General features: G+C 47.9%; 2 protein-coding genes across 4 annotated transcripts; both read right to left on the bottom strand.

The window, feature by feature from the left end:
• Positions 1-774: 774 nt before the first annotated feature.
• On the bottom strand, positions 775-7,521 carry LOC126637308 (V-set and immunoglobulin domain-containing protein 4-like). The gene is made up of 7 exons (XM_050310474.1): positions 7,219-7,521; positions 5,497-5,853; positions 4,572-4,853; positions 3,816-3,884; positions 3,143-3,250; positions 2,840-2,861; positions 775-2,034 (listed from the first exon to the last, which is right to left on the bottom strand). Exons 1-7 carry the CDS (start codon positions 7,271-7,273, stop codon positions 1,851-1,853), a joined length of 1,077 nt encoding a protein of 358 aa, XP_050166431.1. The 5' UTR covers positions 7,274-7,521; the 3' UTR covers positions 775-1,850.
• Positions 7,522-11,824: 4,303 nt separating this feature from the next.
• LOC126637307 (V-set and immunoglobulin domain-containing protein 4-like) lies at positions 11,825-21,399 on the bottom strand. Of its 3 annotated transcripts, XM_050310472.1 has the most exons (9): positions 21,311-21,399; positions 19,995-20,351; positions 19,114-19,395; positions 18,163-18,231; positions 17,422-17,499; positions 17,041-17,115; positions 16,210-16,323; positions 14,971-14,992; positions 11,825-13,847 (listed from the first exon to the last, which is right to left on the bottom strand). In XM_050310472.1, the coding sequence occupies exons 1-9, from the start codon at positions 21,363-21,365 to the stop codon at positions 13,655-13,657; spliced, it is 1,245 nt and encodes a 414-aa protein (XP_050166429.1). In that variant the 5' UTR covers positions 21,366-21,399; the 3' UTR covers positions 11,825-13,654. The 3 variants fall into 3 exon arrangements, with proteins under 3 accessions (XP_050166429.1, XP_050166428.1, XP_050166430.1); XM_050310471.1 differs by lacking the exon at positions 21,311-21,399 and having other exon boundaries at positions 19,995-20,453; XM_050310473.1 differs by lacking the exons at positions 11,825-13,847; positions 14,971-14,992; positions 21,311-21,399 and adding an exon at positions 15,494-15,641 and having other exon boundaries at positions 19,995-20,453.
• Positions 21,400-23,660: the final 2,261 nt, after the last annotated feature.

Raw genomic sequence — 23,660 nt, 5'->3', positions numbered from 1 at the left:
GTGTCCAGACCTCCTCAGGGCAGATCAGTGCTGGGAGAATCACAAGTGGGAAAAACCATGTCAGTGAGTGAACCCGGAGCTCAGAGTTTATAACAGCAAGAAAATTTGCACAAAACACCAGGCTAATTGAAAGTTAATGAGGATGGCACTTGGTGGGTGGAGAGAGTGCTATATCATGTGTTTTGGGCCTGGATACACTGAGGTGAGCATGGGGAAGCTGGGAAGTTTCAGTTCCCTTTCCACACAGCGTTCACTTTGCACCACATGCTTCTGCCCTGCATGAGTGTGGCTGTAGCTTCCCATTCCCCTCGTTCCTCTGTTCCACACCACCCCTGAATCGCTGATGCCAGCAGTTTCTCCAGCGCAGGGTCTCCAGGACCTGCTTGTGGGGGTGTACATGAGGCCACAGCAAACACACCCTGCGAGGGGTGACTTACCTCAGCCCAGGGGCAAAGCATCCTCTAGAGACCCACATGCATTCCAAATGGTCCCCACACTGCTTACCCTCACTAAGGGCTCAGCTCTCCTCCTGTCCAGCTGCGGCAGGGGAGCTGGTGGGTCTGAGAGAGCAGCACCCACACGTGAGCAAAGGAACCAGTACATGGAGGGCGCCTGGTGCTGCTGTGGTCCAACAGGGACAGGCTGGCTCCTGCTTGCCTCATGGGAGTGCAGCAGCCTCACACAAACAAGCAGGAGGGTGTGCATGACCTGAGCTCAGCTGCTTCCCTGTGCTCCCCCTGCTGCATCCACTGATTTAATAAAAGCCAGTCACTCTTCTTATACATTTGCTTTGTTAAGGACAGGTGGCATCCCCCCTCCCTGACAAGCCTGGAGGACAGAAGGATGCTGGATGAAGGGACAGACAGGGAGGACAGACCTCTGCCAGCAGCATCTTAGTACAGGCAAGGTACAAATGATTAACAATGAAGAGGTAAACCAGGCTGCTAAGTGACAACGTAGTGTAGGGAATGTGCTGCAGCTAAAGGGAGGAGCAGCATTTTACAATCATAAGCACCCACAGCATCCCTGTAACATAGGTCAGCAGTAATAATCACACAGACTGACTTGTGTCCCACAGAGTAAATCAGTGTCAGCCTGTTAAATCTAGAGAGATCCCTTAATCATTATTCAAACGCTTCAGATTTCTATTTTGTTATGCCTCTGGCCCCCACACTGTAAAAACTAAATGCCACCATTTCGTTCAACATCAGTTCTGGTTTTCCAGGAGAAAACCAATGGTGGCAGTTTGGAGACTCATTCCCTCTCCCTCTGTGCACTGAGCTCCAGTCTGATAGCAAAATTCCTGGGACATTCCTGGGACATCAACTCCCCCTCTTTGGTCCCTTTATTATGCTCTAACAAAAAAAGACTCATGGACAAGCAGGACGGACAAACCAGTATTTCTGAACTACGAAAGCCAGAAGATGTCCATTTACAGCACAATCCCTGGTTCTTTGCAGCCTGGCATGTCCTAACAGGAACATGCACTGAAAAGTACCCCTTGCTGATGTTACTGGCTGCCAGCATTGCACCCAGCTACTCATGGATTTGCAGGCTAAAGACGTTCAAGTTCCAAGTCCCTCAGATCCTCTCTTCCTGACCTCAGTCCTTCAGGCTGCTCAGAAATTACTCACTCTGTAGAAGTGAGTAGACAAATGCTCAGCTGAGAGTTTCTGCTCCAGCAGGCAAGGCCTCGTTTCCCAAAGTCCAAGAAGATTATGCAGTTCCTCTGGGTTAAAGCAAGCAGTGAAACATTTATCAAAGTAGAAGACAAACAGAAGGAAGGGTTTCCTCCTGTTAAGTTCACTATCTGGTATCATGGCTGCTCATGCAGAAGAGCTAGTACTCTGCTAAATTCCCTCTGTTTCATATTCTGATTCCATTGCAGTCACAAGGTTCTCATACTCAGGACTCTTCCTGTCTTTCACGGTGAAAGTATCATTGGATGCTTCAGCATTACATGTCTCCTTGTGAAGACACTTAACAGGGACTTCCACCTCAGCCTCCAGCGCCGTGACACCTGCAGTGCTGTGGCTGGGACAGGACAGACACGAGTGAGTGGGACGACTAAAGCAGACAGCAGGCACTTCATCTACATGTTAGTCAGAGACAAGATCTACCACATAATATGCAGAACAGCAAAATTCATAGTACTCTAGAGAGGCCCTGTGAGGCTCTGAAAGACACTAGAAAGTGATGTTAAAAGAATTACATACACAAAAAGAAGCACTGAATAGTTAACCCTGGTACTACAAATTCTCATGGCATTATCATGTTATATTCTAAAGTTACTAGCAGACACTCTAGCCTTTGGAAAGTAATACCAAGAGTAACTGGGAAAAATGGCTATGGATGGCTAGGGTGTGCCTCTGAGTAGGAAAGCGGTATGAAGGGTTAGAAGGTTGAGATGAGGACAGGGCAGAAGGTTCATATAATCATAAGCAAATAGGAACTGCACAAAGTAATACTTGGGCAAGCACTGAGACATATTTCTTAGGGAGAAAGGCATGTACAGAGGAAACTTATCTCTAGGGAAGAGAGGAGAACTCTTGTCCTTTGCTTTGTTAAATAATAGTGGAAATTTCCTAAAGAGAACAGTTTTCCTATGGCATGAGATAAGCAGAGCAAAGGACCCAGAGTATCCTGTTTTTCTACCACGTTAAAGAGTCTGGCTATCTCCTGTGCTCAAGTGTTAATGCCCTCCTGCTGCTAACTAAACTGCTAAGATGTTCAGATCCTCCCTCCTCCCTGGGTTTTCACTGAGTCGAGAGGCTTTTCGGGAGCAGACACCAGTACAATGTCCTTAGTCTTAATGTGCCAGGTAGGCAATTACACTCACAAAGAAACTTCATAGAGAGGATCTGGAAAAAAAAAAAAAGGATCCAAGATGTGCATCGACTTGGCTTCCAGGTGTTCCCACATTCAGGAATAACTCTCCCACAGGCCTCTCTCTCCCTGTAAGGGACAAGCTGGGAGTGGGGGCAATGGGGCCGTCCTGACTACCCGCCCGTTCCCTCGGTCCGGGGCCGATCCCGCCTCCCGCCCATTCCCTCGGGCCGGGGCTGACCCCCACCGCCCGCCCCTTCGGTCCGGGGCCGATCCTCCCGCCGCCCGTGCCCCGGGTGTGTTTCCCGCTGCTCACCCTCCTTCCTGCGCCGCCTCCAGCGCAGCGCCATCGCCACCGCCCCGAGCGCGGCCAGCGCGGCCCCGCCCAGCGCCGGCCCGTAGAGCAGCGGGGCGGGGGCTCCACCTGCGGGGGAGAGCGCTGTGTCCGCGGCCGGGGGGACACGGGCCGAGCCCCCGCCGCAGCGCCGGGAGCTGGCAGTGCCCGGGCCTGCTTCGGACCGGCTTTAAACCCGAAAAAAACCTGCGGCGGCGCCAGAGGTGGGGCCCTGGCCATTTTGGGGTTCAGTCACTTCCTAGTGGAGTCACAGAATCCCAGGATGGTTTTGGTTGGAAGAGAACTTAAAGCCCACCTGGGTCCACCCCCAACCGTGGGCAGAACACCTTCCACTAGACCAGGTTGCTTCAAGTCCCGTCCAACCTGTCTTTGAATACTTCCAGGGATGGGGTGTCTCTGAATAGTAACACAAGCAAACTCCAGGCAGCAAACGCCCCTCAACACGCCTGTGGGTGGGAACCAGAATGGCATCTCCTGCCTGGACGGTGCCCGGGGTTTGGCATGGCAGGGGTTTGTTCCCTTCGGCTGGATCTGCCATAACCACAGCAGCCAGATTTTGAGCTGGTCTGGGATGGTGTTTGTCAGCCCACACTTGCCTTTGCAAATCTGTTTTCTGGCATGAGACTCCACTCACCTGTGTCTGGGACAGGCCCTTCCGGAGCAGTATCCATCCTGGAGACCAGTGTTGTCGGGAGCAGATCTGCTAATGGAGAATGGTGGATGCATCACAACCCCGTCAGGAGCTTACCTGGATATTGGGAGATCAGGGTCTGCTCTACCAGCACTAGACTCACCCGTCATCCTTCGTGTGTTCTGCCAACCAGCCTGGAGCAGCCTGTGGCACTTGGGTCCCTGCTCCCTAACCCTTGGTCCAGGGTTTCCTGGCAGTACTGGCTGACATGGTGCATCATGCCTGGCTACAGCACAGCCTGGGAGCCCTTTGGCTTTGTCCTGCTGGCACTCATCCAGATTTTCACAGGAATCTTTTGCTCCCTCTCTCCTGTGGTGACTTCCTGGCTGGCCTGAGAGGAGTTTGTTCCCCCACTGAATTGTTCCCCCACTCACTTGTTCCTCCTGACTCCTTGTCTAAATTTGCTGAACTGCAGTGGGCAGCATTACAGAGCCAGTGAGAACTTCAAAAAACCCACAGAGGAATCAAGAAGTGCTTGAAATACAAAACCTCTTTTGCATCAGGAAAGAGCAGTTCCTCAAAGAGGAGGAGGAAATCAAATACAGGAAATAAAGAAGGACACAAGCTGGAGCCAGCAACAAGGAGTAGTAAAGGTGCTTGACATTTCCTTCTTTCAGGGCAGGGAAGTAGGACGCTGTTCCTTTCCACTGCTTAAGGGCCCCAGAAGTTCTCTTCCGTGCTGTGGCTCTGGGCACTCACCTGTCACTGTCAGCTCCACAGCATCGCTCTGTTGGGCCACTCCGGCCCCAGCCCTGTTTGCTGCCTCACAGAAATACATCCCGCTGTCAGAGGGCTGCAGGTTGTCCCACACCAGCTCGGCCCCGCTGCTCTGGAGTGGGACTTTGCCGCCCGGGATGCTGCGGAACCAGCGGTAGCTGATGGGGGGGGACCCGCTGGCCTCGCATGTCAGGCTGGTGCTGGCTCCGGCCGGGACTGTCAGCCCCAACTCGCCAGCCCTGATGATGGGCTTGGTGGCTGCCACTGGAAGACAAAGCAGAGAGGCCCAGGTCACGCTGCCCTGGCTGTGGTGGGGATGGTCCCTCCACCACGGCAGTTCTTGCTCTGGCCGTCAGTGCCTTCTCAGGATGAAGTGATTCTCGCATCACCTCCCTGCATAGGCTGAGCTCAGGTCATCTGTTTCTTAAAACAGGTTACACTAGCTGTGCCGCTGTTGCTGCAGCCCTATCACAAAGTCCTGCTCTGTTGGGGGGCTATCCCCTTGCAGAAAGACAGTTATTTCTAGCACACACCAAGGACACTTGGGAAGGGGAGAAAGCGAACTTGGCTCATACATCACCCACTTGCTACAAGAACCAGAAAGACAGTGGCTGGCTATCTGCAGGGAACCCAAATCAGACTTGGGTGTTATTTCAGGCACCATGGGTTCAAGTGGCTCATCGGTTGATCCAGATTGGGCTGTACACGAACTGACCCCCTTACCCAGTCCATTTCTACAGCTCCATGAGTGGAGAAGTGCTAACTAACACATCAAAGAAGGCAGATGCCTCAACCCCCAGCCTGGATGGGGAAGACAGTTTGGTGTGAAAGATTATTCCCACCAACACTGCTTCTCCTATCAGGAATAACTGACTCCACAAGAGCAGGGGTTTGTTGTGGGATTTACCTTTGACAATTTTAACTATAGTGGTAACCTCCCTTGTTATCAAGGTGTTATTTGTAGACCTCCAGATGACTTTACAAGTGTAGTGTCCACTGTCAGGCATTTCAAGCTTCTCAATTATGAGTGAGACATTCCCTGGGCTGTGCTTTGGGATGCTGACTCGATCTCGGAAGTTAGACAGGAAGATGTGGTCACCAGAATCATCCCTCCGAAAGATGGTAGAGGTGCTAGAGTCCCGCTCCACACTCCAACTGAGTGCTTGCTCTGTGAAACCTTCTGAAGGCATGTAGGTACATGGTAAAGTGGTGGATCCCATCCATGTGCCCTTGACCTGGTGGACACCAGACAGATCCAGAAGGGCTGAAGGGAAAAACAGTGGAAGGGAAGAAATCAGAATGCAGCAGAAGAGGGGAACATCCTCAGGACAGATGGGACTCACCGGTGGTGCAAGCCAGTCTGCAGCTGTGTCTCAGATGTGCTGGACACAACAGCCACTAAGCTAGCCCACAGCGCCAAACACGGAGAAGTGAACGGCTGCCTTGACCTCATGGCTGTTTTTATTGTGTCTCTCTCTGGACACTTATCAGTTCTCAATTCCTTCTTGGTACAGAGGGGCTCCTTGCAGGCAGGAGCATTTAGGGATATTTGCTGCAGTACTGGGCCTGGAATGGGAATTAGGGATATTCCCTGCAGTACTGGGCCTGGAATGGGAATGGTGGACTGAAGCTAATCCTTTTGCTTTAGCCTTGGAAAACTTCCTGACTGGATCAGCACCCTGCCAAGTACTCAAGTAGGTACAGGAGAAGAGGGGGCAGATTTTCTCTGCTCATTCTTGCAATCTTTTCAGCTATCTGCCCATGGATCCCACAGCTCCTCTGGGAAGTGCCTCTTATAAGTAGCAAATCAAGTGAATTTCATTGGACTTGGCTCACTTCTCCCCGCACCCCTCATCCCTCTCACCTTTCACCTCCCCAAAAAGGCACTGGTTATGTTCACACAAGCAGTCACTTGTGAGGCAGACCCCAGAAATCTACAAAACTGTTTTTTTATGATGAAATGGGGAGTGTACTTCAACTCATTTTTCTAAATGTCAGGAGCAATCCTGTGCTTCTGTATACAACTTGTTAAAGCACCTTTCTCCTGTTTCCCAAAGCCTTCCTCTGCTGCTGCCGGTGTCATACATGCCCTGAGAGAGGTTATATTTAGTCATAAGCTTAGGAACTGAAGCCAAGGCTGCTTTCTAAGCTCTCCTGGTGCAACCAGGGAGTCAGCAGATAGGAGAGACAAAGGGGAATCTCATGTGCCTGCATCTGGTCTCACAATTACAGCTCTTCTTCTTCCCAGGGCCATGCAAGCATAATGATGGGAATGCGTTATTAAATTTTAGTAGAATGCATATTCCAGCTTCACCAGGGCTGTTTTGAAAGCAAGCACACCAGAGAGGGTCCTCTCCAAGAGTCCCAAACAATTGTGTTCTGGTCTTGACTTGGGGCAGGGAAGCTGACTTGCCCAATACTGGTCTGTTTGCTCCACTTTTAAAAGCACCTCGCTGTATCCAATACCAAAGGAAATCCTTGTGAATTCTCAGGTGCTATTGGTAATGCAATAAACTAAAGACTTTCCACACTTGCCAGTTTAAAAAAATTAAGACAATATAATTCAAAAACTTTCCCTACTCTCTTAATACTCTGATTTTTGTTCTTATCCATAGAAATATTTACTCACCATTGCAGCTGATGAAAGTCATCACAAACACCACTATTCGCCCAACTTCTCCCATTCTCTCAGAACTGCAGGTCTGTCTTCGTTTCCCTGAGACCCCCACCCTCCCGGGACCAGACTGCAAGTGAAGAGCACTTCCCTTTCTTCTGTCCTTTATCGTCTAGGATCCTCTTTCTGAAACATCACGAGTCCATTTCACTGCTGAGTTAGGTGATGGAAAAATGAAGGAGAAAAGCTGTATGGATCTCTCCAGTCCCATTCCCTGTCCCCATCCACTTCTCTTGAGGTAGCCCAGGTCACAGTTGGCTTTCTGGGCTGCAAGTGCCCATTGCCGGGTCATGTTGAACATCACAGACTACCTAAGCACACATACCTACTGCAATAGTCCAGTTCATGGGCAAAACTCATCATGTTTCATGCTCTGCAAGCTCACGTCATGTTTGCCGAGGGGGTGACTTTTGACTGACGGCCAAGGGACTTTAATCCAGGGGCCATTCTGTGTGTGCTCTGTAGAGTATGTTTAAAAGTACTCCAGGATTTGCCAATAGGTGTGATGCACAGGATTAATCTCGGCTTGCTAATTACTACCAAAAGGAGAAGGACTTACAGTTGATAAGAATCATGTATAAAAGCAAATCTACTGACCTAGTGAATTCTGTTATAGGTGTTTAATCAGTCATTAGAGCAACTTCTGGAATTTTATTCAATAGCCATGACTTACCATGAGGTTCTGACAACTGCACCAGGAGAACAGTGTCTTTGAGCAGGAGGTAAATGTGTCTAAAGGACAGAGAGACATTTTCTGCCAGAGCTGGGAAGGAAAGGTAAACGGGGTAGTTTTGCCACATCCTTGTCCCATCACAACAGATACCTGTTTGCTTGGGCTGAAGCATTTACCTTGCATCTGAGCTCAGCCCCATCTCTGGAAGTGCTGCTGTATGTCAGTGATGGCTTGTTCCCTCTCTGTTAGGGCAATGAGAGCTGGAGGTTATCTTCATTTTCCCAAACTCAGTAAGCTGATGAGAACTGTACGGATCTCATTTCAGTCCCAGGTGGAGGCATACCCACCCAGGGGGCACTTGCCCAGTGACTGGGGCTGAGCCCTGCTGATTGCTGCAGTGGAACTTGCCTGGGGTGAGCAGAGGCCACTTGGAGCAAAAAGCTGAATGTGGTGTGGCAAGACCTGGTGCAATAAATTCATCCAAAGCTCCAGGCTGAGAATCACCACCTGCTACCATCCAGCCAAGGAAGACAACAGAGGCAGCAGCACCTATTCTTGTAGAGCAAGTCTATGTAAGACATTGAAACTTGATTTTTGCTGACTTTTCCTGACACCTTTGCTGCAACTAGTGTGGCTTCTATCTGTCTGCCCATGCTGGTCCTGAGGAGCCTTTAGTGATGTTTGAGTCCTGCCTAAAAGCAAACAAGCAGACAAAAAAGTACTTGTTAAAATTAAAGCTATATCAGTCAAAGAGAGAATATGAATCCATTTTCATAGAGATGATTTAAAATGAACCTTTTCCACGTGCTGGTTGGGACAGAGAAACAGTCTTCTACACAAAAGACTTTAAAAGAAACTGGATTTTGGGGAACATGCCCTGGAACAAGTTGAAAACCCAAGCTAAAACTGCTGATAGGACTAATTTCTGAACCAGACATGCAAGACTTCCTGAGGCTGTAATTATGCAGGATAAAAAAAAAAAAAAGACTACTTAACTATACTAGAAATGAAGTATTGCAGTTCCTCAAATGTGATGAACATGACATCTTTCTCTCCCTGGACAGAGATGTAGCTGCTTGTCTTCCCCCTGAGTCACACAGTCAGCCCATTTCTTCCTTACAGGAGGGACTCCTTATAATTTTGAATCTGAACATATGAAGAAAAAGCCTTCAATGTCTCAGACATTATGGCCAGCTACCTGGTTTATTAAAATGCAGTATTTTCTTTCAGTGTGTCTGTTCTGGGTTGAACCTGCTGCTCTCTCGCACACAGTGCCACGGATAAGGCACCCTGTCCCCCAGGCATCCACCTTACTCCCAACACACAGGAGGACAGAACACTCTTCCAAGCATCATTTCTTCAAGTATCACAGTTCAGGCACTCTTTGTTTGTAATTTTTGCTACTTTGTCTCAGACTAATTAGAGGTGACACAGTAAGGTCCTTGTGTCTCCAAACTTGAGCACAGATGGGCTCTCAGACTCTGCTTGTAGGGACCAGCTCTGGTGAGCCTGCATCTTACTCTCAGGTTCTGACAAAGTCTGCCAGAAGCTAGAGGAGTTTGCTACCATTTTTCCAGTGATGAAATAAGATTCTTAGCATGTAAGGGGATGAAATTCAGTACCTGGCTTTGAGCAAATCACCAAAAGTAGGTAACTGATAGAGAAAGATCTGAAAGTGCTCTTTTTCAACCATATGTACTCAAAAAAAGAAGAAATTTTTACCTGAGGCATTCTTGTTTGGTCCAGCCATAGCCAAATCACAGATCTGACACAACAGACTGTGGTTTGCTAAGTACTTTTTAGACGTCCTACAGAGGCTGATTGTGTGAGCACCCCCAGCCATACACACCACAGCTCTCATACACACCAGGCAATTGGACATTCAGTCATGAAAACATACCCTTGTTCCACCTAAAGGAACAGAAATTAGTGTAAATGAGCATTTCCCCTCGAGGCCTGCATGACAGAAACATGATGTACGAATAATGGCCAGTCTTCGCGAGCGAAGATCCGGGGAAGGTCTTTACACCTTCCAGCCTGCGCATTGGATTTTTTAGGTGAGACACAGTGTGCGCGGAACTGAGCCCACCCTTTAATCCTAAGGTTCATCTGCCGGGGCCAAGCGAGCTTGGACGGTGGCAGTGAGGTCCTCAGGACGTAGATGGATTGTCTTTTTACAGGGTTAATGAGCTCCATCAGCCCAGGGAGTGTCCCTGACCGGGAATCGAACCCGGGCCTCGGCGGTGACAGCGCCGCGCCCTTAAACCACTAGACCATACTCCCTCTGAAAAAATTCCCTTCCCTTCCTAGAAATTGCCAGGTCAATGACATCAGTTCTGGGTTACCCATTAGCTTGGCCAAATCTTTGTAAACACCTCCTGACACCAGAAAGGGACCCATATATATGATGTCCTTTGAGTACTGATTTCCTACCTTGTGCCGCAGGTGGGCTGCATGCACTCAGCTGTCAGAGCAATACAGATGTGCCTGTACCTGCAGTTGCCACATGCACCAGCTGCTGGTGCTCTCTATAGTCTCATCACTATAGTGATGCTGGCTCCTTGCAGGCTGTCCAGCTCCTCCTGCTGGGGCTCCGTGGAGGCAGGTTGAGCTCTAGGTTTGGTAAACACAAGTGCTAGTCTGGGACGATCTGGTGTGACCTCAGCTCGTCCTCTGGCTGTTGAGGTGCTGCCCAGGGACACCCCATGCCAAATCAGGATCTGAACCTTGTCCAGCTGTCCCACAGTGCGTGCAGACACAAAACATGTAGAGATCATGTTTCATGGATTTCTTTTCAGTTTCATGAGCTTGCCCTACAACAGTTGTATTTAACATCATCAGCCCCTGGTGCTGGCTCTCCAGCCAGGATAACACTGCTGTTTATCCACATTGGTAGGGTTGCACTGCCCATGGCTTTGCAGTGCAGCTGGAATGGAGTGATTTTGTGGCAAGCTGTGGGACTCCTGACAGTCATCACCTATGGAGTGTCAGTGGTGAGAGTGCCCCCTGTGTGAAAATCACAGTGTGACCACCCTGTCCCTTGGGGGGAGCTCTTTGTCTCCGCACCTGTACCTTACCTCAGTGCTCCCTTCTCCTCAGGTTGGAGCTCTGGCCACGTCATGACACCTCAGACAAAGAATATTGCAGGTCATTTCAGGTGGCCACAGCAGTGAGGTTGAACTCAGATGGGTGTGCTGTGCTCTAGCACCAGCCACACACCCTTCCCACCTCCTCTGACCAAACACATGCACAAACACACTCACACCTATTTTAGAAACCTTTTTTAAAAGAAAGAGAACATTACTGCAGGGGTCCAAAGCCTACAGCTTCACCTCCAGTTAAAGGAAAACCAGACAATTTACCAAAGACTTTCAACACTGTTGATTTACCATTACATTAATGCTGGCCCAGGTGTGATTTTTTTGCTGTTTTCTGGAAAACCCTTTCACTGAAAATTCTGTACCTTGCAATACTATTGCAACAATTTTCTTCTCCTCACCTTCCTGCTGAGAAAGAGACTGCCAGTCTCCGTAGGCTTTTTACATCCTCCGTAACAGAACTCATTTGCTTTCACACTCCAAACATTCCATTTCATTAGCTCAGAACCGTAGACTGGACTTATCAGCAGCTCTCCCGTTCCTTGAACTGCAGCTGACTACAGGCTACAAACCGCAGATGATACAACATGGAGAACATAGCCCAAACTCCAGCAGATTCTTTGGAATTCCTCTGTAGAGGGACCTCACACTCCTGGGAGCATCATTCCTGGACATACACAGATGCTCACACACCCCTTGACCCCTTTCCCACCACCTTTATAGGCAAAACAAAGAGAAGTTTAACAAAATCTACAAACTTTGCAATCCTGAAATTTATTGATTTGCATTTGCTTCTCTACATCTGCAGTAAGCTGCAGATAACACGTTGGCAGTTTTCTCCATGACACCAACAGCACCTGCTGTGTGTTCCTCTTTCTCTGTTTGGAAATCGGGGTTTTCTAGCACTTGATTTTTAAGTACATTCTTAACAAAGAGAAATAAAACTTGTGGTGCAAGAAATGTAGGGAGAAAGTATAAGGCCACTGATAAGTGCCTGGAATGTGTTTGTGGCAGTGAGTGCATTTTTGTGAACTTTTATATCATTCATTTGTCTAATTTTCCATTGGACCACTGGCTCTCTCAGCCTGGAGCAAGCAGCACCGTGTTCCACACTTATTTCTGTGTTGCATACAAGAAGCACTTTTCCTTACCTTTTAAAAGTGCTACCAGACAGTTTGCACTAATTTCTGCATCCTTTTCAGAGAAGCCGTAACCAAACATCTCCTCACCTTCTCAGCACTGGTCACCATGAGCACACTTGGCTCATTTGTTCCTTTTTCTCTTTTTTCCAAGCTGACCAAGAGACTGCATTTGTGCAGCTGTGGTTTTGTGCCAATAATTATCCTTTATAATCTTTTTCAGTAACGTTTCTTGCTCTGATAAGCCACTCCAAGATGAAACCAATATGCATACATAAGGTGGCAGCATTCCATGGTGGTTTTTACAGTATTGCAAGCCTGGTTTTTGACTGGAATGCCTTTCCAGTTTTCAAACGATGCTTACAGAGACCTGCAGGTGCAGGTCCCAAGTGTGAGCAGCACATGTGGGACCCCACTCATCCTGTGCCTCTGCCACCAGTGTTCCCCTTACATCACTCCTTCTGTTTTACACATGTCCACATGACTTTTAATAGAATTTGAGATTGCCCTGTTCATTATAAAAAGGTTCTTCCAGAATTGCAGTACCCACATTATAGATTTACTCAGGGCAATAAAAATTATTCATAGCTTACCCTTCAGGCTCTTTAAGGTGGAAGAAAAGTGCTTCCTGAGTATCTACTGAGGAGCTGTGAGTGCTTGCTGGGGTTTAAAGATGAGCTGGTTGTGCAGAATTACACACAACAAAATATGTGAGGCATGTGTAAACAATCCGATCCCAAATTTACGGAGAAGTATCTAATTTCTTTCAAATAACAAACATGCATTTAAGGAGAGACCAGAGAAGGTGAGCTCAGGAAGAATGTGTTGGTTGCAGTATCAGAACTGCCCAGAGCTATGGCCAGTGTGTTTGTACCTCTGTGCTGTGGAGGGAGATCGAGGGCAGCACAGGAGCTGAGCAGGTGCGTTCCTACTTCTTGCACTGCTGCTCCTGGTGCGGCAGGTTCTTGGTTTTCTCCTAGCTTTAATCTGCATTTCAGTGTTTCTCTAAGGGCTCTCTCACATGAAAAGGACATTCTACCACCTGTGCAGCATCCGGTGGGCAGGAGGAGAACCATCAATTCCCAGGCCAGCTGCATCCTGCCCTGCTCACCCACAGGGATGGGGATGCTGAGCAGTCCTTGGTGCTGGTTCTGCCACCACCACATGAAGACTAGGAATGCTGGTCCTTTGGGCCATATAAAGCAGTAAGTTTAGCACAGTGCTCCCAGCCTCGGACTTGCATTCCAGGTCCTCGGACAGATGTGATGAAAGGGAACCAAGGAAAGCAAAATCAGAAGTTCTCTACAGCAGTCTGTAACTGAAGATCCTGAAGAGGTGTGCATTTTCACTGCAGGGATTGTGAAGGAAGAGCAACCACTGCTTGTCCAACCTATTTTTCAGAGGCAAAGGTAAAAGAAAGATAAATTTTGCCTGAGTGAAGGTGCTCTTCGGGACTGGTACCTGCAGAGCACTGCTGGTTCTTAGGAAGTGTCCCCTACTTCATACTCATATTCCTGGGGGTTTTCAACACAGTCAGATGCATTCTTATTTACTTCTTCAACACTTTTGTTTTCCATGGGCTCCATCACATAGTTGTTTTCAGTGAAGGAGATGGGTTCCTCATAGTGCCCTGTGTTTTCATGCCTTGAAGAAGCTGCTGCTCTTGAGTTATGGCTGAAATCAAAATGCAGTATGAAAGAAGAATAGCAATCAGAGTAGACAAAGCATCTCCCAGCCATCAGGATTTTGAGCAAGACTGACTCAAACCCAGGTAAACCTGAGCCATTGGATTATGGCAGTATTCTGAAGGACAGAATTTTGTCCTTTGCTTTCATGTGGCAGGAGAACTTTGATCATTGTAGCAGCACTGCTTCCAATCCAGAGAGAGTTTCCAGAAGGAGGCAGCAAAAGGTGTGTAAACAACGCAAGGGTTACCACTATTTCATGGAATGCCATAACCAGACAACTGCTCTTTGCAAGAAAAATATACGTGTATATATATATATAATTATAAAAAGTTTTGGAGGAATAGTAAATTGAGAACTGAAAGCAGCCCACATCCACTGTGTGGCTTATGATATCTAATATTTTTGAAATGAAGATAAATCCTCTGAGGAGAAATACCATCACAGCATTTGTTCAGTTGCTCAGGGTTCAGCTGTTACTTAAGTGCTACCTTAAACACTGCTGAGGAAGCCCAGCACCAGGGCAGATGCTGCTGGCACATCCCACTGTGGCACTCAAGTCATCAGCACTTTAATTTGTATCTAGGCAAGTGGTTCGCCTTGTGTGTTTTGACTGGATTATCAGGTTTTTCAGTATAGCTCTCAAAGGTACAAGTAGATCAGGATGTGAAACCTGAATTTAGAAATAGCCATAGCTTCCTGCCACAGATATGGTTAAGAAGAAGCAAGTTCAGCCAAGGATACTTTGGGGATAAATCAGGGCATAAGTATTGCACTAGGAGCCTCTGCTCTCTAGCTCCTGTTCTTTGCATTTGAAAAAACACTGGGAATTTATCCTTGGCAATCATCTTCAGTAGTCCTCGTTGGGCTGAGGAGTTAATAAATAGCTCTTGCTCACTTTTACAATTCTGATATTGCTAAGAAAAAGATCTTTCTTCCCACATTCTGTGTTGCTGTGGAAAGCCTGCAGGTCATCCTATGTGGGATGGAACCTCTTCACCCTAGCTGCTTAAGGGGCTTTTCATTCTGACAGCTAATAGCAGTGCTTTTTGTTTCTGCTTTGATACAGCCCCCAGGACTCATTAATGTGTCAGATAAAGAGTTATACTCACAATTTTACGTCATAGGCTTGAGCTGGAAAAGAATAATCGAATTTGTGTCAATAATTTGCATTCACATTCTTTAAAAAGAATTTCTACATTTATCTTCTTGATGTAAGAAAATGACCTCCTAAGGCAGAATAAAAATAACAACTTTGGAGATCATGTCAAGTGGATGATGACTCTAATTCTCAGGAATCAGTCCAAGAAAATGAAAACAACCCATATCCCAGCTGTCACACAACTGGGTCAAAGTAACTGGCCCAAGGTTAAAGGTGAAGTTGAGTTTAGAAACTAGAAGTTCCCAGTTACCCCCAGTTTCCCTGTTCACTAGAAGTTCAATAAAGGACAGTTTTGAAAGAGTTTTATTCTGATTCCTTAAAAAAAAAAAAAAAAAAAAAAGATAAAAATAAGAAAAAAGCAAAATGAATATTTGACAAGTATTAATTGGTAGAATGGAGTAATAGAAGCCATTAAAGAAACAAAGGGACAAGGAGAAAATTAAGTCTGTGGGATCTAAAACCACAAAGCCCTCGTGTGCTCTCTGCACACATCTGAACACAGCTCCTGAGGAGGGGGCTCCAAGAACATTTGGTTGGGGGCATTTCTGGTGTCAGTGCAGGAGAGACAGCCATTCAGTGAATGCATCCTGTGTGTGAGGGCCAGAGAGGAAACAAATTAATCTGGAATAGAGAGAATGAACAGTGACCTCTTTCCTGTGGATACCAACTAAGGAAACTATTGATGAGCAGCTGGTGCCAAAGGCATTTCCAAGCAGTAGGATGGGATGAACCCATTGCCAGAGATTTTAAAGGTTTGGAATGATGAGCTTGGCTGAGCAGGCAAGTCTGAGCTGTGGGATGTCTGTGAGGAACAGCGAGAAACAGTCATCCCAAGTCACTGTGGCAAAACAGCCGCACACTGCGGGTTGAGCCCTGGGGCAGGGACCGAGCTGCCCCAGAGCCAGTTAGGGATGGGGGAAGCCACTCAGGAGCACCAGGGCAACTGCTGCCCTGACCCCTGTGGCCAGTGCCTGGCAGACCCTCCTGAATGTGGGGACTTCTCTGCCTCTTTGGATCTTCCACCACCTATGTCAATCCATTCATGTTGTCATCCACTGTCTGTACAATGCAGATGCCACAGTTGCAGCTGGTGGCTGTGAGCACAGCCCTAGCCCCCCAAAAACCCTCAAAGGTAAAACCATGCTGGACATCCACAAAACATTCAGGTTTTCCAGAACATTCTACTCACCATCTTTGGGCTTTCTAATGCAAGTGATAAGAAAGATGACAAGGAAAACCACAGCACCGCACACCACAGCAATCAGGATGACCAGGTGCAGGGACAGACCGGTCCTCTGGAAATCTAAAGCAACACAACAGAGGACTTTCAGGCAGAGGAGCCCTTCTGAGTGACAGCAGCAGCAGCTACATGGCACTGAGCACGTCCCCGAGGACAGCAGCAGGCAGCCCTGCCTGGGCACACAGGGCTGTGTCCCCACGGCCCCTGCCTCTGGTGGCTCTGGGCGGGTGCTGGATGTAACCCAGCACTGTGTACACCTCGCCAAGGGACAATGGCTGTACACACAGTGTCCATCTCCTAACGCTGAGGCGACCAGTGGTGCAAGCAGGGCAGAACGATTGCACTGCACATTGTGAAATAAAGGGTCTCAGCTTTCCTTTCAAGGGTGCTGCTCATTTGTATCTGGGAAGTGTTTAAACCTGTCACAATGCTGAAAAGCTGGCCAAAGTGCAGGAGATCTGCTTGAGGTGCACACTGAGGCTTTTCTGCTATTCCAGCTTTGACACTCAAAGATAAAAACAGACCAGCTGCTCAGGAACACAGGAACAACTTTGTGTTCCCTACCTATGAGCATTTTTTTCTTTTAATTTCTCCATAAAAACCATTCAAAGTCTTTCAAAGAGTCAACATGAATCATCTAGATCCCTTGAGAACAGCTGTTAATACAATTTGCAGCCAGGCAAAAGGCAGAACACAAATTTTGATGCTGAAGCTGCTGACTGCAGAGCATCTGTTTTGGGTCCCTAATCTTCTTCTCAGCTTGGTTTTACTCTCGCTTACCCTGCGTTGTGTAATTCTTCTCTGGATATCTCACACCACTCTCAGAAGTCACTGCAGTCACTGTTATGGGCAGATCTGCAAAACAAGTGGGAGTTAAAGGCTAACAGTGCATTTCCAACCCTCATTTTAGCACCAGGAGTTCTGGGATTAGAGCTGTGGGATCAGAAGAGGATGCCTCCATCCCCTTCACAAGGCAGTGAAAATAGGCAAACTGCAGAAATGAGTACTATGGATATACTATATTATAGAGAGAGTAAATTTAGTATACGCTGAAGAGATACTATATACAGTGTATATATACTATATATACTACGTATACACAAACTACATACATACACACACTAGGTGTGTATCTGTATTTGTATGCCTGTACACACACACCTGTGGTAGTGGTGGAGTCCCATGGAGTCCAGGAGATTCCTGAGGTACCTCTGAACACCAGCTCTGTTTGGGTTTTTTCTGCAAAAACAGTCAACACCTGTCAGCATCTTCCCTCAGTGACCAACGCCGGTTCTACAGCTCCCATGTGATTGCTTGAACATCGTAAGTCCAAATGAAACATAACCCAAGCATAGAAAGAGTCCACAAGTAGACCTACTCCAGCCCAGGTCTGAATTCCCACATCGCACAAAAACAAACTGGAAATCACAAGCCCTCCTCAGAACTGCTGTGCTTGGTTAGGTAAATGCTATCAGTCAGGTCTGAAGCAGCTTTTGCATCCCTTGTGTCTGCCACTGGAGACACCAGCTCTGCCTACCCTCAGTGCTTCCGTTCAAGAAACAAGTAAAAAAAGCCCTTTAGAAAAGAACTGCACCCAAAATATCCGTATACTGTGCAAGTTAGGAAATGGCATTTCCAGCAGCACTAAGACAGGCAGTCTCTCCTACAGAGACCCAACCACCCTGCAAGCAAGCAAGCAAGCAGACCTCTTCAGACTGGAGACTGAAAGAAGGAAGATGTTCGACCTTCAGAAACATCAGGATTAAAAACTGAGGCATTTGGTCTAAAGACCGGTATTGTCAAGATTGTTTGCCAGCAATAAAACCCAATGCCAACTGTTGGTGCCACACCCCGCCCCAACACCCATTCCTTGCCATCGGCTGTCACCGCTCTCACCCTGACCTGTGATTAGGTGGTGTCTCCCTGGGGTTCCCACATCCTTCCACAAGGCCGCTGTTGTTGTGGGTAGATCTGCAAGGGGAGGGGGAAGGAGAGGCTTACACAGGGGTTTGACCATGATGGTGAAGCTGGTGTGGCACAGATCTCTCCACAGGTGGGACAGGAGCAGGAGGAACCAGCCCCATCCAGTGGGACAGGAGGGGGATGCTGTGCCAGCAGTGTCAGCTGGTGTGGCCAGCATTCATCCCTGTTCCCATGCTGTTTGCTCCAATGTGCAACTGCTGTGAAAACCACTGCGGTGTTTCAGCCAAAGCTTCGTCACCTGGGAGCTCAGCAGGCTTTGCCTCTTTCACAGGCCAGTGTGTGGTACTTGTGCTTGGCTGTGCCATCATGGGTTTCACAGCTCTGCTGGTCGACTTACCAGCCAAGGAGAGCTGTAAGTTTTCCATCACGCATCCATCGTGGAATTGTTTAGGTTGAAAAAGACCCCTGGGGTCACTGAGTCCACCCTATCATGCGCTGTTATGTGGAGCCTGGACACGTCAGAGCACGGCAGGTGTGAAGTGCAGCACGTCTGCTTGTCTATCAAAAGCCAATTTAGTTTGTTCCCCCACTGAATTACCACTCACTTGTTCTTCCTGACTCCTTGTCTAAATTTGCTGAACTGCAGTGGGCAGCATTACAGAGCCAGTGAGAACTTCAAAAAACCCACAGAGGAATCAAGAAGTGCTTGAAATACAAAACCTCTTTTGCATCAGGAAAGAGCAGTTCCTCAAAGAGGAGGAGGAAATCAAATACAGGAAATAAAGAAGGACACAAGCTGGAGCCAGCAACAAGGAGTAGTAAAGGTGCTTGACATTTCCTTCTTTCAGGGCAGGGAAGTAGGACGCTGTTCCTTTCCACTGCTTAAGGGCCCCAGAAGTTCTCTTCCGTGCTGTGGCTCTGGGCACTCACCTGTCACTGTCAGCTCCACAGCATCGCTCTGTTGGGCCACTCCGGCCCCAGCCCTGTTTGCTGCCTCACAGAAATACATCCCGCTGTCAGAGGGCTGCAGGTTGTCCCACACCAGCTCGGCCCCGCTGCTCTGGAGTGGGACTTTGCCGCCCGGGATGCTGCGGAACCAGCGGTAGCTGATGGGGGGGGACCCGCTGGCCTCGCATGTCAGGCTGGTGCTGGCTCCGGCCGGGACTGTCAGCCCCAACTCGCCAGCCCTGATGATGGGCTTGGTGGCTGCCACTGGAAGACAAAGCAGAGAGGCCCAGGTCACGCTGCCCTGGCTGTGGTGGGGATGGTCCCTCCACCACGGCAGTTCTTGCTCTGGCCGTCAGTGCCTTCTCAGGATGAAGTGATTCTCGCATCACCTCCCTGCATAGGCTGAGCTCAGCTATGCCTGCATAAGCTGTGCCACCCGTGGCACTACACACAGGGTCCTGTTCTGCTGGGCTGATGCTGTCTTTGTGCCTCTATAAACCACCTCTGCCTGGACAGAGGGAGGTCAGGCATGTACTGGTGAAATTTAATCAAAGAACAGGCATACAGTATCCCAGGGACTTCCTGGCCAGTGCATGCTCCTGAAAAAGACTGAACCATTGGATACAGGTAGACCCAGGGACAAACTGATAAGTGAGGAGCCACAGATCCTCCCCAAATTGCAGGCTGCTTTGTCTTGGGCAGAATTTCACTCCCTGACCTATTTACTGCTTCTTGCTGGAGCCTGACACTGCCCAGCAAAAAGCTTTTGCATGGAGGCATGTGGTCACTCTGCCTGCCTGCTCTACCCAATTCCCAAAAGCCTTCCCCTCCCACATAGCCTCCTTCTTGGGTTTACCCTTTACCTTTAACAACCTCCACTTTTGTCGTGATCTCCTTTGCTATCAGGCTGTTATTGCTGGCTCTCCAGGTGACCTGGCAAGTGTAGGTTCCCCTGTCAGTGACCTCCAGGTTCAGGATGACGAGAGACACATTCCCTGGGGTGTCCTTTGGGACACTGACCCTGGCCCTGTACTCAGACAGGAGCACATGGTCCTCAGAGCCATCCCTCCGAAAGATGGTGCCTGAACTCTGGTCATGTACCACAGACCAGGTGAGGGTTTGCTGCACAAGGTCTTCCACAGGCACGTAGGCACATGGCAGAGTGACAGATCCCTTCCATACAGCTTTGATCTCTCTGGGGCCACTCAGGTCCAAAAAAGCTGCAGAAAGAAAGTAGGAAAAAAAATAAACCACAAAGAAGGCAGGGTGAAGACAGCTCCCAAGTGGTAAAGCCGTGGCTGCCGAGAGCATTGGCAAGGAGAATCCACTTGATGAGAAACACAAGGGGTCAGTGTGTATGATGAGGGATGGTCTGCTCAGGGGTGGGTTAACCAAGAGCGTGGTATGAGGCAGAAGGACGGGTGGCAACTGATGGCCAGGGGCACTAACTCCTGCCGCATGTGCAGCTTGGCTCTCTTGCTCTCTCTGGTGCTTACCTGCCACCACTGACACTGGGCAGAGCACAGCACCAGAGGATTAGGCTTGAGGGAAGGAGTCTGTCTCAAGCTCAAGTTGCAGCTCCCTGGTCTCAGCCAGTGTCTGCTCCAGATATCACCCTTTGGGCTTCCAAGGAATAACAAAGCCCTGCATTTATGAACTCTCCTCTACTACCCATTTGTTTTTCTGGAAGACAGTGCTCTCTCAGCCTAAACTGAACATGAGCAACTTAAACCATGGGGGAAAGAAGTCTAAGACTCTTTAAATTTTCCTGTAAAAATGAAGACCACTGCCTTTGTCCCAGTACGTTCCTGTCACTCTGAGGGCTGAATCTAAGCATCCATAAACACTTCTTTACCCTTTTCTGCTGGTTTCCAAACCTCCCCTTTCCTGAGAACACAAGTGCTAGTTAGACCCTTCGTGTTGCATAAAATAACCACCACAACGTGTGTGGGATCTCTGCACTTTCAGTCCACTGGTTGCATTTCCATGGCCTCACGCACTGTTGCACTCTGCTGCCACTGGATGTGAAACACCTGAACCTTGAGCCAGCAGCATGCAAAGACTTAGCCTTTTTGCCATATTTGTCTTCCCAAAACAGAGCCATCCCTGCCAAGCATAAGCAGACACCCCAGTGCAGGGCAGAGGCTGCCCTGGGCAGGGGACCTGTGCCCAGACTCACCACTGCAGAGGAGAAGGGAACTCAGGAGCACGGCTGCTCGTAGCAACATTCCCATCCTTCCCGGGCTGCAGCTGCTCCCTTCTCCAGACAGATTGACCTGCACTCCCCAAGCTGGAGCAAATCAGGAGCACTTCCCTGCTCTTGTTCACTCTGTCACAAGCATCCAGGGCAACGGATGGTGTTTTTTCCTTCCTCTTTTTTTTGAAAACAAGTTTCTCAGTGCTCACTGTCAGAGGTGTGGGCAGAGAGCGGAAGCCCTAAGGGAGGGTCAGAAGAGGAAAGTTTAAAAACTACTTTTCCTCTATTTCATATTTCCTGCTGAGTACGCTTTACCTCCCCTTCTGTTTTTTAATGTTTTCGTTTCTTTTTATTCCTAAGCAACTATTTCTTCCTCTTTTCCTCCTTGCTTTGCTTTCTAGCGAATAAGCTTTAACAGGCATGTTACACACACGCAGCTCTGAGAGAGAGCTCATAAGGAGTTGCAAGGTCCTCACAATTCACTTTCTCACCAGCTTCTCTGGGCCACTCACCACTGTGTTTTAAGTTAAAATTCATGAAACAGCCTAAATCTTTACATTACCAGTGAGAAACAGATAATCATTGTAGGCCCCGTCCAACTGAAATATTCTATATCACTGTATCACATTTAAGAGAGGAGGATTTCAACTATACAAATCTAAACTCCAAAAATTCCCAAGAGCTGCAGAGACTTGGGCTGCCCATCCCACTCCATCTCACAGGTGGAGCTTCCCTTCTTACAGAGCAATTTAACTGCTTGGTTTAATTGATTAATTGCCTTCAGCCTCTGCAGTGCCCTCTGACTACTTGGGAAACAGGTGAACATGCAGATGCCCAAAGAGAAAAAAAGGAACTTGTCAATGCAGAAAATCTTTGAGACCGTAAAATTGTGGCTTCTCAACTGTAATGAGGTAATATTAATTAGAGGTTGTAGTTAATCTGTATGATTCAGTAATTGAGCCTGAATTACTCCTGTCTGGGAGAAGTGTCTGTTTTCTACTGAAATATTCTTTTGAGGAATTTTACTGTCTTTTGTTGTCTTCTACAGCCCTCAATTTTTCTTCTGCTCCAATAAAGAATCTCTTCTGCTTCATTGCATTCAGTTGAACTGAAATGAGCCTTTGCTGTTGTTACACCCAAATTCAACATCCTGTCCTCAAATACAAGTAATTGGACTAATTCAGCCAAATCCTAGTCCCTGGTCTGGACACAGCTCTCCTGTAGTGACAGTGGGATATGGTTTGGGTCTGCAGTGGCACGGAGTGGGTCCTGGAGCAATCCAGGCTGTGAATGTGATTGTACTGACTCCAAAGTGGTGGCAATGGGGGGAAAAAAATTCTTATTGTCTTAAATAGGGCTTAAAGGTGTCTCCACCTACATTGTCACTTGTAGGCAGCTTCACTCAGTTGTCATGTAATTTAACGTTAAACCCAGAAGATTTGGGTATAGAGCCCTGGGAACTCTGTTATTATCTTTCTCCTTTCCAGGTCTTTGCTTTTGTTACCACAGCTTCCATTTGCAGGTATTCTTATGTCAGAATAATTGAGAGTTCATTCTGCAAAACAGCGGGGCCTAAAAGCACAATGCATATAGAAGTTTGATTTACTTATGCTTTTGGCTACTTGTCAGTAGCATTGATGCAATTATTACAGTGTTACTAGTATGAGTTTGAATTTGGTTCTTTCAAGGTTCTTTGTTTCCCTGAAACAGATGATTTTACTGCATACAGTTTTCATGTCTTTAATTCTTAGAAAATCTTTATAACCTTGTGGTTATTTCTTACTCACTGCCTAGAGAATCATATAAATAATTTCTTACCGTCTATTTGCAGTTATACGTATCATTAAAGAGGACATCTGACCAGCTTAAGGTCTAAATGCTTCTGAAAATATCCTACTTGATAATGCTGGGGAAAAGACTCCACAGAGGTTCAGGAAATTTGGAGACCTGCTTTCATGTCCTCCTCCCCTGTGGTCCTGTATTCCCAGTCAGAAATTTCCCATGAGGCGCCACTGCAACCACTAGGATGGGAAGAAGCAGGAAAAGCTGCTATGGGCTGCAGTATTCATGTAGTTCTTGGTTCAAGGACCCCATGAAGGTCAAATCAATGAAACTCCTTCCCCAGCCAGCAGCCAAGCCCCACATAGCCACTCACTCACTCCCTCACCCCCTCACCACCAGGACTGGGGAGAGAATTGGAAGGGTAAAAGCTACAAAGCTCATGGGCTGATACAGAGACAGTTTAATAGAGAAAGCAAAAGTCATGCACCCAAGCAAAGAAAAACAAAGAATTGATCCGCTGCTTCCCATGGGCAGGCAGGTGTTCAGCCAT

This window comes from Myiozetetes cayanensis, unplaced genomic scaffold (assembly GCF_022539395.1).
Source record: "Myiozetetes cayanensis isolate MyiCay16 unplaced genomic scaffold, myiCay2020 scf15, whole genome shotgun sequence".
Taxonomy (NCBI): domain Eukaryota; kingdom Metazoa; phylum Chordata; class Aves; order Passeriformes; family Tyrannidae; genus Myiozetetes; species Myiozetetes cayanensis.
The sequence above is the reverse complement of the archived record's forward strand: the minus strand, read 5'-3'. Positions and strand labels throughout refer to the sequence as shown.